The 15,023-nt window shown below is 48.9% G+C and overlaps 1 protein-coding gene and 1 non-coding gene across 9 annotated transcripts in view; both read right to left on the minus strand.

Moving 5' to 3' along the window:
• The window catches only part of GAS7 (growth arrest specific 7), a 203,306-nt gene that overhangs the window by 88,482 nt on the left and 99,801 nt on the right, over positions 1–15,023 (minus strand). The window contains exon 2 of one of the 8 annotated variants that reach the window (XM_069603561.1): positions 12,788–12,894. The exons of 5 other annotated variants lie outside the window; for them this stretch is intronic. Coding sequence is in view for 2 of the 3 variants with exons in the window: in XM_069603556.1 (XP_069459657.1) it covers positions 6,075–6,140 (66 nt within the window). In the remaining variant the exon portion in view is untranslated. Of the gene's footprint in view, positions 1–6,074; positions 6,550–8,203; positions 8,533–12,787; positions 12,895–15,023 lie in introns of those variants that run through there. 2 more of the 8 variants (XM_069603559.1, XM_069603556.1) reach the window with 2 other exon arrangements.
• Positions 12,001–12,072, minus strand: TRNAY-GUA (transfer RNA tyrosine (anticodon GUA)). The gene has a single exon. It is a non-coding gene; the product is annotated as a tRNA-Tyr (tRNA).

Raw genomic sequence — 15,023 nt, forward strand, 5'->3', positions numbered from 1 at the left:
AACAGAAAATTGACAATTTATAAAAAGACACTGTTTGGCTTCCTGGCTACGTATGAAGGAAAAGACTCCTAGCCCCTAGCCCAGACCCTTCAGAAAGACTATTTTAAGAGAGACCCAGTGTCCCTCTGCAGCCTCCAGGCAGTACAAACCCCAACACTCAGCTCCTGGTAGCCTCTTCAAGTTCAACCCGGGACTCCTCGCCCTTCAGGAGACTTGCGGGAGCACCTGGCTCTTACCTTCCACAGATGTGAGCAGATGGTCCTTGCTGGTGCTAACGGGTGGTCGTCAGACACTCGATTTCGCAGTCGGATCGGACGGGTTTAAGGTCCCCCCATTCCACGTCTTCTCACACCCCAAACCCAGAAGCAATAGAAGAGCTAAAGAAAGGCATATCCAGGAGCCCCCACACCCCCCCCCACACCCAGAGCTATATATAACAGCGCTGAAGTTGTCAGCCTAACGAGCCACTTTCTGGCAGACCCGTTGCCATGGCAATGACTGCTGATGAGCCCAGGGCTGTGATTGGCACTGCCTGAAGGCTTCTCCACAAAGAACTCTCCAGCAAGTTCTCCTTTCTCAACCACACGGCCAGCTGGGACACCTGGGGGCAGCCAAGACGTGGCTGGGGTGCCCGGGAGCCATAGGTCCCAGAGAACCACTTTGTTACAGGTGCGCCCAGAGCAGTCCTGAACCCAATGGTCTGGAGCGGCCTCTACTGTCACTCAACATGGGCCAACCAATTAGAGACAGGGCTGCAAAGGAGCCACCAAGAAGACCAAGACCTGGTCAGGCCAGAGATGGAGAGTCAAGTCCAACCCACGCTTTCTGCTGACATGTGTTCAGAGTGGAGAGAGCCCCACACAAAGCTGGGAATGGCTACCCAAGGAAAGAGCATCTTTGGCTACAGGTTAAGAAACCGTAGGCAGGAAGTGGGGGCCCGCCTTCCACACTGATGCCGCCAGCCTGTGTCTACGAGAATTCTGGGCACCTTGCCTCTATCTCACAGGTGAAACTATTGTTCTCTCTGGCTCTGGCAGCCTTTCTATCCATGGAGAGCAACTCACAGCCACTAACTGGGGAGGAAAGGGGGACCCATGACAACAGCACAGGGCATTCTGGGAAGTGTAGTCCTCACAGTACTTTTATAGGCTGGTGGGAAGAGAATGGATGTTGACCGCATGTTCGTGGTCTTCCAGTGGGTCTTCTAGGGGTAAGAGATTTGGAGACCTGGCCAGAGTGAAGGGGAGGAGGCGTAAGAGGCAGAAGAGGTGGTGGAGAAGGAGGAGGCAGAGGAGAAGCAGGTGGAAGCAGAAGAGAGGCCACACGAGAAAGAAACATTTCAGAAGGCAAGGCCTTGTCCATCTTGTTCTTCCCTTTACTCTAAGCTCAGTATTCAGAATATTGGGTGGATGGACGGACGGATAAATGAACGGAAACTGGGAACTGTAACAGAAACTAGGCTTCAAACAGATTTGAGAGGCTTTCTCACCAAACAAGTAGACAGAGAACAGCAGTCCAAGCAATGTACGTGCCAGTGGTAAAGAATCCGCCTGCCAACGCAGGAGATGCAAGAGATCTGGGTTCGAATCCTGAGTTGGGAAGATTCTCTAGAAAAAAGGAATGCGAACCCACTCCAGAGGAGCCTGGCAGGCTATAGTCCATGGGGTCACAAAGATTGGGACACGACTGAGCACACGCATGCACGCACGCACGCATACGTGCACACACACGTTCACACACCAATGAACACATCCCAGCTCTTCATGGATCTGACTGAACAGACTGTTCAAGTACAGGGAGGTGGGGAGACGAGATAATACAGTGTTTTTTCAAGTATAGGAAATAAACTGAGGAACAGCATCCGGAAGCCTCAGGAGCAGCACAAATTTCTACTCACGAGCTCATCGGATCTCCAGAAGAAAAATTCCAGGAAACCATTGAGTGACCGCAAAAGAGGACAGGAATGTACAGCATTTATGCTACAAAAGTCATAAGGAGAGAACAAACTAAGGAAGAAAAGGCAAATTTGTTTAAAAAAGTGATATAAAAAAGGGACAGAATGTGCTCAAAACTGTACGGAAACTTAAAAGGCAGTGACAGAAGGAACAGCCACCCTGGTTGCAACAGAATATAAAATCAGTATTGAAAAAAGGGGAAAAAAACGCATCAGTTATGGACAAAACAAACTGAAGATTTTTTTCCCCCCGGAATGCAAAAGGAAACGGGAAAACATGAAAACGGAATCAACAGAAGAGCAGGCCAAGGTGCCAGGTATTCCCGAAGAAACGAGAACAAAAGCCAAAACAGAAAAGAAGCTATAAACAAAGATTTTTGGGGTGGGGGGAACTTTCCTCAGCTCAAAGAAGACACACAGGAAGGTCCTGTACTGCTCCAGGCAAAATGGGATTTCAAAGCCCAGCAACAAGCCGACACCCTCTAACAACACATTTACACAGCAACGAAAGGATAAAGCCCTACAACCCTTTAAGTGGGAGGAGGAGGAGGAGGAGGGTGTCTCCAGTAAAGCAGCATAAATAAAGGCCCTCAGCTCCTCTGTGACCACGACTCCAAAGACACCTCTGGATTGTTATGTAGAAAACGCTGAGGCCATTCTACGCGGCCACTGTCACATGCCTTTCACTATGTCACTTTGCCTTTCATGGATGAAATCGCTCGAAATACACTGCTCTACCAGTAAGCGCTCAGGATATTTACCAACCAAGCACTTAAAAGATGCACTCTAACTCCTTGTCTGCATCAGCTACCTTCCACAATCCCCCCCAGCTGAAGCCGCCACTGTTCTCCATCCACGATGACGCGAAAGGTAGCCTCACACCGTGGGTGAGACTGGTACCCACTCTGAGAATTGAACATCAGTGCCATGGGGGCTCTCTCCCAGCACCCACAAAGCTGCCAGCCCTGGGCCCGGAGGCTGAACTACTTTGAGCATTGCAGACATGTCTGGCTCCTGAAGACTCAGTGAGGGTCCTGGGAACTCTGAATATCCATCAGCAAGCCCCCACCCCACCCTCCACCCAGTGCCTCCCTGGGGGCCCATCAATGCACTGGGCATGTTTCTTAGGACTGAATAGGCAGAGGACAGAGAACAATCAACTCTGTATTTTCTGACCCTGAAAAGGAAGGGAGTGATCTGGTGAACCAGGAATTTTGATGAACACAATTACAATGTAGCCCATGCAAGGGTACAGGAAGTCAACTCTCACAGGAAAACTTGCTCAGCTGGAAACCATGGGGTCTCCAGCGAGGCAAGGATGGATGAAAAGCTTTGCAAGCAATACCACAAATTATGAGAATGAATTGGATGAATGAACCCTCTAGGTTCAGAGGCCACTTCATGGCCTTGCAGTGTCCGGGGGCCAAGCAGTAGAGAATAAGAAGGAACGGATAGTGTTGGAAGTGGCTTCTGTACCAGCCCTGCACATACTCTTACATGAGCCCTACTTCACCGACCCTGGAGGAAAGACATTTTGTTACTGTTGCCCCTTCCATACAGATATAAACCAGAAGAGTCAATTAACAGGGTTTTAGAGAAGACAATGCAAGAGATGGGGAATTCTCAGCGGCTGGTATTTTTCCTGGGGCACCATCCAGCATGGCTGGGATTTGAGAGGGCCTCACTCCTCAGAGTCTCCTGGGAGAATCTCTACATTGACTGAACAGCATCAACGTGCCACTGAATACTACAATCCCTCTTGCTGCTTACAGATGAGTTTGGGAGCAGGAAACCAGAGTCCTCCTGGCCATGCTGAGGGCCATGTGGTAGCGGGGGAGGGGTGGGGGTTCCTGTGGGTGTTCCTGAAATATGGAGAACGCTCCAGGAGTAAGACAGAAGCCACAGCTGTATCCCCACCTCGGAGTCTGGAGAGGCTTGGGGAACCCTGGAGAAAGCCCCTAACGCCTGTCCCGTGTCTCAGGTGTGTCTCATCCTGATGTATCCGCGCTCTAAAGGGCAAAGTGGTGAGCTCCCGGCAGCCGGTTCCAACTTCTGAGCAGGAAAAACCCAAGTGATTCTGCTCTCCAGCTTGTGATTCACAGAGACATTTTATTCGAACTCAGCTTCCTGATGGGCTGTTGAGAATGTCGGCTCCCTTCCTCCCACCCCTCCCCTGACAGATTAAAAATAGCAGGGGCTGTTCTGACATCCTACCTCCACTTTGGGAGCATCAGCAGAAAACACAGGGGTCCAGGCTTAGAGAGGCTGCGTTCCCAGGCAACGAGCTGTAATTCACGCGGTCCCCTTTGCCTCCCTGGACTTCTGTCTCTTCATCTGTGAAACCAGGGGTTATGAGCCCTCAAACACTGGGGTTCTACACCCCAAGGAGCATCTTTCATAACAGAGCCCAAAACTACCATGAGGGAAATCTCAAGGCATTTAAATGACTGGCGCGAACTTGCAAAAGCCTCCACCACATAAACAAGAGAGATGGCAGAAACCGCCTGATGAGGAACATAAATGTTCATGAAATTGCCCCCCCCCCAACCTTTTTATGCACAATTTCCCCCCAAACTCCTCTAGGCTCCAGAGGCAGAGATCTGAAACTCCTTTGATCTAGAACTACTGTTTCATTCTTGCAGACTAGGGATTGGTGGGAAAGAGAACAGTGAAGTGACTAACAGCAATTGGAAATCATTAAATTTATGTCTGGGACGTCCATGGTGGTCCAGAGGTTAAGACTTCACCTTCCAATGCAGGGAGTATGGGTTTGATGCCGGATTGGAAAGTTAAGATCCCAAATGCCTCGTGGCGGGGGGTGGGAGTGGGGTGGGGGGGTGGGAATCAACAACACAAAACAGAAGCACTATTGTAACAAGTTCAATAAAGACTTTTAAAATCATCCACATTAAAAAAAAAATCTTTAAAATAAAAATCTATGCCCAAAACTTCCCAGGGGACTCAGTGGTAAAGAATCTTCCTGCCTAGCAGGAGACACAAGAGATGTGAGTTTGATCCCTGGGTGGGGAAGATTCCCTGGAGAAGGAAATGGCAACCCACTCCAGTATTCCTGCCTGGGAAATCCCACAGACAGAGGAGCCTGGTGGGCTGCAGTCCACCGGGTCGCAAAGAGTCAGACACAACTTAGTGACTGAACAGTAGTGGTTGGATAACTGAACTGTGGGCAATATACCTGAAACCTCTATGGGGAGACTGGACACTGAATTCTCCTTTTTCTGCTACAGGTCACCGTTCCAGCCTCTTCATGGCTGTAATGTCTCTATGTCTCAGAGGAAGCAGTTGGGGTAAAGTTTAACACTTCCCTTAGATGAGATGGTTGGATAGCATCATCAACTCAATGGACATGACTTTGAGCAAACTCTGGGACACAGTGGAGGAGAGAGAAGTGTGGCTGCAATCCATGGGGTTGCAAAGAGTTGGACACAACTTAGGGACTGAACAACATCGTTGTAAAGGATCTCAAAGTGCATACTAGAAGAAGATCCGGCGGGGAAAAGGCCAAAAAAAGAGAAAAAAGCATCCCAGATTTTCTATACTACTTTATAATGACATCAATTATCCCATTCTAGAAGGTACTTTTGCAGGACATTTGAGGCTCATCCACAAGCAACACCCTCCCTAGGGAGCTCCTAGTAGGGTGAAGGCCCTTCTAGATGATTCCAAGTCTAATTTCCCTTCGCAAAGTAAAAAGCCTGGGAAAAAGAGAATTTTGCCAACACTTGGTACTGGAAACGGAAAAAGTAAGAAAAAGAAATACAGCCTTCCTTCAGTATTAAGGTGCAAAACCCCAAAATACTTTATGCCATTCCTGGCACTCTTATAAGTTGTTATGACTCTGAAGAAAACTCCATAATCAAGTTTCCCAAGCATTCTGTTCTGTTCAAAATGTATTTTAGAAGCTCAGAATAAGTCAGGGAGTTGAAAGTCGCTAGTCCGGGCAGTCAGAGGCTTGGGAACCTCATGGAAAGCAGCCTGCCTGCCAGAAAAGGAGCTTCAAAGACAGGTGACACAGTTGTTGCCCACAGCTGCTCCGGGGACAAAAGCAGGCTTCCTCCGGGAAAGCTGGTACTGTCTGAAAGGGAGGCAGAGTAGAGCTCACCAGGGCACAAAGGTGAGGGTCTCTGATGCTCTGTCTGCGGCCGAGATCCAGATGATCCAGCTTCATGGATTCTGCTCTCAGGACCACAGGCACCACAAGGAACCTGGGGTGACCAGCCTTCTCCCCGTAGGGACGAATCCCAGTTACTGTGCAGTGCCAACGATGTGTGCTCCCAAGGATTCCAATCAAAGACTTCCAACTCTGTGAACTTGTTCCCGGTGATTCCTAATGGGCTCAGAACCATGAGCACCAGAGGGAGATTAAGGCTAAGAGGGGTTGGAACTGTTACTGTGAGTCAGAAGGGGTGTGATTCCAACCAACCCAAGTCAGCTGCCATTTTTGGAGCTCAGCTCCTGGTGCCTATGAAGCTAGACAAGTGGGACATCCGAGGACATGGCCGTTGAGGCTTGGGGTCTACCACCGCTCTTGGAGCATCGTGAACAGAATACGGACCCAGCATGGCCCCTGTCTCGCTGTGAGATCTTGAGCAACATACTTCAGCTCTGCTGGTATGGAATTTCCTCATTTCAAGAATACGGAAGTTGGACAAGGTGGTGTCCAGGGTTGAGTTTGTTTCTGCTTAAAATATACAGCCTGATCCTCAACGATCCTAGATGTTAGTATAACTCTTTGAGGGATGTGCCATATTTGTAGGAGGGAAAAAAGTCATGTTCAAGGGTAGACATGGGATTCAGGGGTATGGGACAGCCTGGAATGCTGCTTTAACCTCAAACACCTGCGCTTGTGCCTCACTGCCTCGGAGTTCAGTGATTCTGCCTCTCACTATGGGACATTCTAGTGAGTTATGTCCTGATGGCCCATGTCCGCCCCTTCCCTGTCACTCCTACAGCTCTCTGTTTTGCCTGAAACCAGACATCCAGCTGGTGTTCTGAGATTCTAGATATCTGAAGTTAGAATTCGCCCCGTATCCAAGGCAGGCTCTGGAGAAACTGTTCTGAACCTGCCAGCAGACAGTGGCCTCTGCTCACCACTCACTCTGTAACCCGCCAATGGCTGGTGCCCCACACACCTCGTTCTCTTGCCAAGAGCTTTACCGGGCTCCTCTCCACTCCCTGAATGCCCCTCAGTGTTCATCTCCTTGCTAATCCCTTTTTCCCTGTAAACCTCCCTGCTGCCACCCACAGCCATGGCCAGACACACCCAGCGCTGTGCAGCCAGGTCCTGAGCAACGTAACTGCCGGCCCTGGACTGACAGTGTCTGGGTTCTTTACAACGGTCCTTCTCCAAGTGTGGTCCCTCAGCCAGCAGCTGGGGAGTCCTCTGCGAGCTGGTTAGAAACACAGGGTCCTGGGCCCCACCCTAGAGCCAGGCTCTCCACTGCAAAGGTCCTGGTGTAATTCAGATGCACTTTTGAAAGCAGGTCACATGACCAGTCAGAGGCTAACAAGCATCAACTCTCCTCCTCCTTACAGGTGCAGGACCCTATCAGAAGTCATGCCAAAATCAGAGATGCTGGTTCTGACCCAGCCAGGGGGGTAGAAAGTACTGGAACATCCATCATCTTTAGGGCGGTCACTGCTGCCACCACCAAGCTGGACAGAAGCAACGAGCCCAACCTGGAACCCTAGTGTCAATACTGGATTAACTGGGCAGACACCCAAGTACCTTCTGGGGACATGTGTCCTTTAATGGACTTTTATTGCCCACTGTCCCAGCTGGAACTGGGTCATGGAGTAGGGGGTTGGGAGGTGGGCAGAAACCAGGATGTGGGAGAAGTTAGGCAATGGAGGCAAGACCTGAACTCTAATCCCCATCATAGAGAAACTCACATCACCACACTGCTTCTCTGTCACACTGAACTGCTTTCCCAGGTAGCAAGATGGAGGCAAGACTCCCTTTCCCCCCAGAAACATTCCCTTTTCCGTCTTTTCCCCCTCCTTCCCTGCTTTCTCAAACATCAGCCCATACCTTTCCTCCCCCCCATCACTCTGGCCTCAGACCCATGAAAGGTGCCCCTGACACTCCAGACTTTGTAAACTCAGCATTTGGGAGCCTATATCTCAGAGAGTTCTCAGAACTGCCTCTCTGCAATGACGAACTCATCCCAGAAACATGCAGAGAAAAGCCAGCTGCCCACACGTCGGCAGGTGAGCAAGATTGAGTCTTACCATCGGAGGTGAGCTCATCTTCTCGGGGGGCTGCAAACTCAGGATCCTGTGTGAGGTCTCTGGGCTGCCAGCTTCCTCACCATGGGCCCCCCGTGCGGGAAATGAGGCCCAGGCGGGCAGCTACCCCAGGGTCAGGGCTCCGAGCAGCCCAGAGGATGTTCCTGTGGCTTTTCACACCGCTGTTCTTTCACAAAGAACCCACTACATTGCACAGTTCCTTCCAAATCTGCTCCAGCTCTTGTGAGGAAATCAACGATGCATTCTGGACTTTCCAGATGCAAAGGGTCTGGAGGCTTGCTTGCTTTCTTTTTTTTGCACTCTCTCTTTTTCCCCTTTCTCAGCTAAAAAAAAAGTTGGCTGAGGTCAGGACACACAATGGCCAAGCCTGTGTCACTGACCAGTTGCCTCCCACCCCCAGGCCTGTGGACAAGAGCTCCTTTGTCCACTGTATTTTAGGCGGGACTCCCTGGGTCTGCCCAGGCCCTGCAAGGGAATGTTCCGCCAACTTCTTCCCAAACCGAAGTCACGGCTCTGGCCCCGGCTCCGGCCCCAGCTGTGCAAACCCAAGGCCAGATAAAAACCAACGTAAAAAGGACGGAGAATGCCCTCCCAAAGAACCATCGTATTACACCCGTTCAGGGCTGAAAAGCTGAAGCTCTTGGAGAAACAAGACAAGGGTTCTCTGCCTTCACTCTGCCCTCGTCACTCCCAAACCTGGACAGATAGATAGAGGATAAAAGAGGAGGCGATGCCAGGCATCTCAGACGAAAACAGGCTGGGGACCACAGATCTGTTGGTTTCATGTGAAGAAAGGACTGGACTCCGAAAGCAACACTGTCTCCAACAATGACATGAGTTTGGCAAGGACTTGGCACCTTGGTGAATCTATCCTGTCACTCCGCTTACAAAGCTTTTTGGAACAGATGAAGGTTTAGCACTTACAAGCGCCCTGCCTTTCTGGGTTCGCTTTCAGATGCAAATCTTAGGGATTTCAGAAACTGATTCTTGACATCGAAATAAATATGGTTTTTTGGAGGGACCAAGGTCCCAAGGACTGGGTCAGTTCAGTCGCTCAGTCGTGTCCGACTCTTTGCGACCCCATAAACTGCAGCATGCCAGGCCTCCCTGTCCATCACCAACTCCTGGAGTTCACCCAAACTCATGTGCATCGAGTCAGTGATGCCATCCAGCCATCTCATCCTCTGTCATCCCCTTCTCCTTCTGCCCCCAATCCCGACCAACCTGGATAGCATATTAAAATGCAGAGATATTACTTTGCCAAGAAAGGTCCGTCTAGTCAAGTCTATGGTATTTCCAGTGGTCATGTATGGATGTGAGAGGTGGACTGTGAAGAAAGCTGAGCGCTGAAAAATTAATGCTTTTGAACTGTGGTGTTGAAGACTCTTGAGAGTCCTTTGGACTGCAAGGAGAACCAACCAGTCCATGCTAAAGGAGACCAGTCCTGGGTATTCACTGGAGGGACTAATGCTGAGGCTGAAACTCCAATACTTTGGCCACCTCATGCGAAGAGTTGACTCTTTGGAAAAAAAGGACTGGGTGGTTTCCTATAAATCATCACTTCTCTCAAACACATGAATGAAGTGTCTAAGTAGGTTTTAATGCCAGCCCTTGGTTGGGGCTGGGACATCAGTTCTCTTGACTAGGGACACAGTCTGATCAAGGTCATATCTTTTCTGGTTCACTGCTTACTAGCTGTGACACACAGGGCAAGACCTCTAAGCTTTGGTTCCTTCAACTGTAAAAGAGAAAGAGTACCTCTCCCAAAAGGTTGTTGTGAGGATTAAAAGGGGGAGAGAATCCATGTAAATACTTAGCACAGTGCGGGGGAGATGTGAGTTATTACTGTTGATGTTGTTATCATTAGCAGGGGCTGAAGGAGTCGGCACTGCAGCTTCCCTGGACACAAAAAAGTTTAGACTCAACAACAAAAAACAAACAACCCGAATTTACAAGGATATTTCTCTAAAGAAGATACACAAATAGCCAATAAGTGAGTGAAACAACATTCATGTCTCTAGTCATTAGGGAAACCGGGAAATGCAAATTCAAACCACAATGAGATAACACTCCTTGGGCTTCCCTGGTGGCTCAGATGGTAAAGAATCTGGCTGCCATGTGGGAGATCTGGGTTCAATCCCTGGGACAGGAAGATTCCCCCGGAGAAGGAAATGGCAACCCACTCCAGTATTCTTGCCTGGGGCATCCCCTAGACAGAGGAGCCTGGCGGGCTACAGTCCACAGGGTCGCAAAGAGTCGGACACGACTCAGCACCTGGCATGCACGCAGTCTACACATAGGCTTATATCTACATGTGTGAAATGGTCCCAAACCAGCCGCTGAAAGAAGTGAGCACATATCCAGAGGTGAGGGGTGCTGGATCATCTCCTTTCTGTGGCTGAAGGGAAGACCAGGCGCAAACCCACAGCTTGAGCTGTGGGACCAGTGATGCCCTGGAATACAAAGCAAGGTCCTTCTCTGCTCCTGGAAATGGGCTCCCACCCAGGAGAAGATGAGAGGAAACTTCATTTGCACCTAGACAGCCAAGACCCTTACCTTCAAGCCCTCTGGGTTGATTTTTTAAAATATGTGTATTTATTTATTTGGCTGGGCTTCCCTGGTGGCTCAGACGGTAAAGAATCTGCCTGCAATGCGGGAGACCTGGGTTCATCCCTGGGATGGGAAGATCCCCTGGAGGAAGGCATGGCACCCCCTCCACCATGCCAGGACTCAGTTGCGGCATTCAGGATCTTCGAACTTCATTGCAGTATGCAGGATCTTTACTTGCAGCATGCAAACTGCTCACTGCAGCATGTGGGATCTAGTTCTCTGATAAGGGATCCAATCTGGGCCCCCTACATTAGAAGGTGGATTCTTAGCCATTGGACCACCAGGGAAGTGCCAGCCCTCTGGTTTTTCTGGAATTAAAATGTCAATGGAAGTTTTTACAGCCCATGACTTCCTGTTTTTATAACAGCAAAGAGGGGACCCTTTTCAGGCCATTCAGCCCCGATGGGGTCTGACCTTGCACCACAAAGACAAGCTGATACAACCACAAACAATAATGCCTTGACGTAAGCAACACAGAAATCACCATCATGGTGGTTCTCCAGCCAGAGGCAAGGGCCCCTTCTGGACCATTATAATCCAGGAGGTTGATCTGCTCTGACCTGAACTAGACAGAGCAGAAATAAAAGTTCTGCAGAGATTTTGGTCTTTAGGATTCACCCAAGTTAACATTTCCTCATATACACATTCTAATAGGTTTCCTCTTGGGGGTTATCCTAGCATTCAATCCAGAAGTCATATTTCTTTTGCTTTACAAATAGTCCTCTACCATTACAGTTGGCTGTGAAAAAGCACAAATTGTTCATTTCCTTCTGGTCCCTGAAAATAAACATGTCTCTACCTATGGAGCCCCATGATCCAAAAGCAAAAGGACCCACAATCATTTCCACCAAGCTTTATTTTCCCTAAGTTGAATGGAGTTAGATGCAACCAACCCTCCTGTACTTATTATTTTTTTCAGTCAAGTTGAACTCTGTCAACCAAAACAGGCCACATTTGCTGAGGGACCCCTGCTGGAAAAAGTGTGTTGTCTTGTAATGATAATTAATAAGAAAGAACATCTGGGGATGGTGATGACTCACTTTTTCTAAATGCTTCAAAGTGATGAAGGGAGAAATTATTCACCAGCCTGTGGAGTCTCTATAGTACAGTGTCTCAAAGACACCCCTGCACCCCATATGCAGCCCCTTGGCTTCCTTCTCCAGGGGATCTTCCCGACCCAGGGATCGAACCTGGGTCTCCCGCATTACAGGCAGACGCTTTACCATCTGAGCCACCAGGGAAGAATGCACCTGATCCATCAAGCAACTAATAACTAATCAAGCTCATAAGTAATCAAGTTACTAATGAACCCTTCCTGAATGCTGTGGATGACGCACGCCAAATATTACACATAGGACCAGACTTCTAAAAATTTGGAAGGTAATAAGCCACAGACAAACACAAGTGTTAAAGAAAAAAGAGAAGAACCATACAGAGGAGTCTGTAAGGAGCACCAACTGATAAGTTGGTGGACAACACGATCAACACGAGCACTTTCATCTGGGAGGCGGAGGGGCGGCTCCTCAGAAGATACAGAATTTGCCGGACAGCAGCGATGAAAAGAAGGGCTTGACTGGAGCAGGAAGACACTAAGTAAGAAGTAGAATAAGCTTCGGTAACTGATGAGACGTCACGGGAAGGAGAAATAGTAAAAGTTGACTCCAAAGAGAGCAAGGGAAGCTAGAACCAGTCGCCCAGTGATCCAGCCATTAAGAGCCATTTGGGGGGTTGTGGTGGAGTCTGTTGTTGACACGTCCAAGTTCAAAGTGATCACTGGGTCCAGCACATGGAACTGGAGCACCTGCATGGAGATGATGGTGAAATCCTATAGGTCAGGGATCCCCAGCCTCCAGGATCTAAAGCCTGATGATTTGAGGTAGAGCCAATGTAATAATAACGGAAGTGAAGTGTGAAATAAACGTAATGCACTTGAATCATCCCCAAACCACTCCTTACTCAAGTCTGTGGGAAAATTGTCTTCCAGGAAACTCTGTGCCAAAAAGACTGGGCACTGCTGCTCCAGGTCAATGCTGAGTTCATGCAGAAAGGATGCACAGGGGAACCTACTGGGGTGGGAGAAGGGGGTATCACATTCAAGTCGCAGGAGAATGCATCCATCCCACCTCCATGCCCTCCGTCTCCATGGGCCTCTCTCGGGACTCTTAAAGGCAAAGAAAAAAACCCAGGTCTTAATCTGTTCCCCCTCTAAAGCAGCCCAGTGCCTCACATGCAGGGGCTACATGATGGGGAATGGATGGATGCAGGTTCTGAGAATCAGAGTCACAGGAAGTGATGTGGAGGGGATCTTAAGAAGAAATGTGGAGTTAAGTGTCCACGTGAGATAATGAAAAAAGCGCTTGCTGACTACAGAGAGGCTATTTCCCCTGCTAATCTCAGAAAGAGGAATATGGAAGTAAGGTGGGTATGGAAATCTGAACACGGGCAGACAAGGTGTCAGTGAGCCTGAGGACGCACAGTGAAGCGAGGGAACATTCAGAGAGAAGTTTCTCAGAAGAAAGCAAAGAGGACGTGGCTGAATGTAGAGAGTGGCCAGCCCAGTCTACCTGGCCACACAATGTCTCCTGTGAAGTGATTGGCAGCCAGTTCCTTGCATTCAACATGGTGGGGTCCAAGCCCCCTCCTAAGGGAGATGTGACCCCATCATAAAGGATTCCCCAGATCAGGTGGACATAATCAGAAATGGCACCTGGTTTGTCTAAAAGGCCTCCTAACAGATCCCCCACCTAGCATCTCCCAGACCTCAGTCACTCACATTCTGCTATCAAATCTTTTCCATCATCATGCATCAGCTACACTATGATTTGCTTAATTGGTAGGTGGTGTTGTTTTGGCTGCAGAGTCTTCATTGCAGCACGCAGGCTTCTCTTATTGTGGAGGATGGGCTCTAGATCGTGTGGGCTCAGTAGTTGCAGCAAGTGGGATCTTAGTTCCCCTGACCAAGAATTAAACCCTGGTCCCCTGCATTGGAAGGTGGATTCTTAGACACTGGACCGCCAAGGAAGTCCCTCCTTAATTGCTTTTTTACAGACTTACGTGGAACCTGAATTTAGCTTGGCCCAAAGCAATAATATCTAAAAACCATGGATTTGATTGGGTTTGGATTCCTTTTTATATTACACAGTGAAATCAGTGGAACTTAAAAACTTAATGATCATCATCTAAGATCATTTTGTATATCCTTAGTTGTAAACTCAGCCCAGTTGGAGAAACATACTCTCAGGCTATGTGTAAAACCAGTACGCAGCAACCAGGCAGTGGTTTAGGAGGTTCTTTTCTGAGTCCCAGAAAACCAAACTGGAATTCTTTAGTGACCACAGAACCACAACTGCAGGAATGAGGGCCCTGGTGTGGGCCTGAATCACCACAGGGAGCACCAAGAGGACAGTAGAGGGATGCAGGGGACTTCCCGTGGGAAGGGGCATTGGCAGGAGCCCCATGAACACTTCTGTCAACCTTGGGCTAAAGTGGCAATAAGAGGAAAAGATAAAACCCACCCAAGCTACGAAAAATCCAAAAATAGTGGCAATCAGAATCCAAGGAAAAAATCCTCCAGAACCTTTAAGATGCTTGCTCCTTGGAAAAAGAGCTATGACAAGCCTAGACAGTGTATTAAAAAGCAGAGATATCACTTTTCTGACAAAGGTCTGTATAGTCAAAGTTATGGGCTTTCCAGTAGTCATGTACAGATGTGAGAGTTGGACCATGAAGGTTGAACGCCGAAGAAATGATGTCTTCAAACTGTGGTGTTGGAGAAGGCTCTTGAGAGTCCCTTGGTCTGCAAGGAGATCAAACCAGTCAATCCTAAAGGAAATTTCACTGAACATTCACTGGAAGGACCGATGCTGAAGCTGAAGCTCCAATACTTTGGCCACCTGATGCGAAGAGCTGACTCACTGGAAAAGACCCAGATGCTGGGAGAGATTGAGGGCAGGAGAAGAAGGGTGAGGATGAGATGGATGAGATGGTTGGATGGCATCATCAACTCAACAGACATGAGTTTGAACAAAGTCCGGGAGATAGTGAAGGACCGGGAAACCTGGTGCGCTGCAGTTCATGGGGTTGCAAAGAGTCAGATACCTGACACCTGACCTCACCTTAGTGGCTGAACAACAATCACCCTTAAGGCCAGTGGAGTGAATGGAGAAAACCTTACAAAGCACAGACTAATTGT

This window comes from Ovis canadensis, chromosome 11 (assembly GCF_042477335.2).
Source record: "Ovis canadensis isolate MfBH-ARS-UI-01 breed Bighorn chromosome 11, ARS-UI_OviCan_v2, whole genome shotgun sequence".
Taxonomy (NCBI): Eukaryota; Metazoa; Chordata; class Mammalia; order Artiodactyla; family Bovidae; genus Ovis; species Ovis canadensis.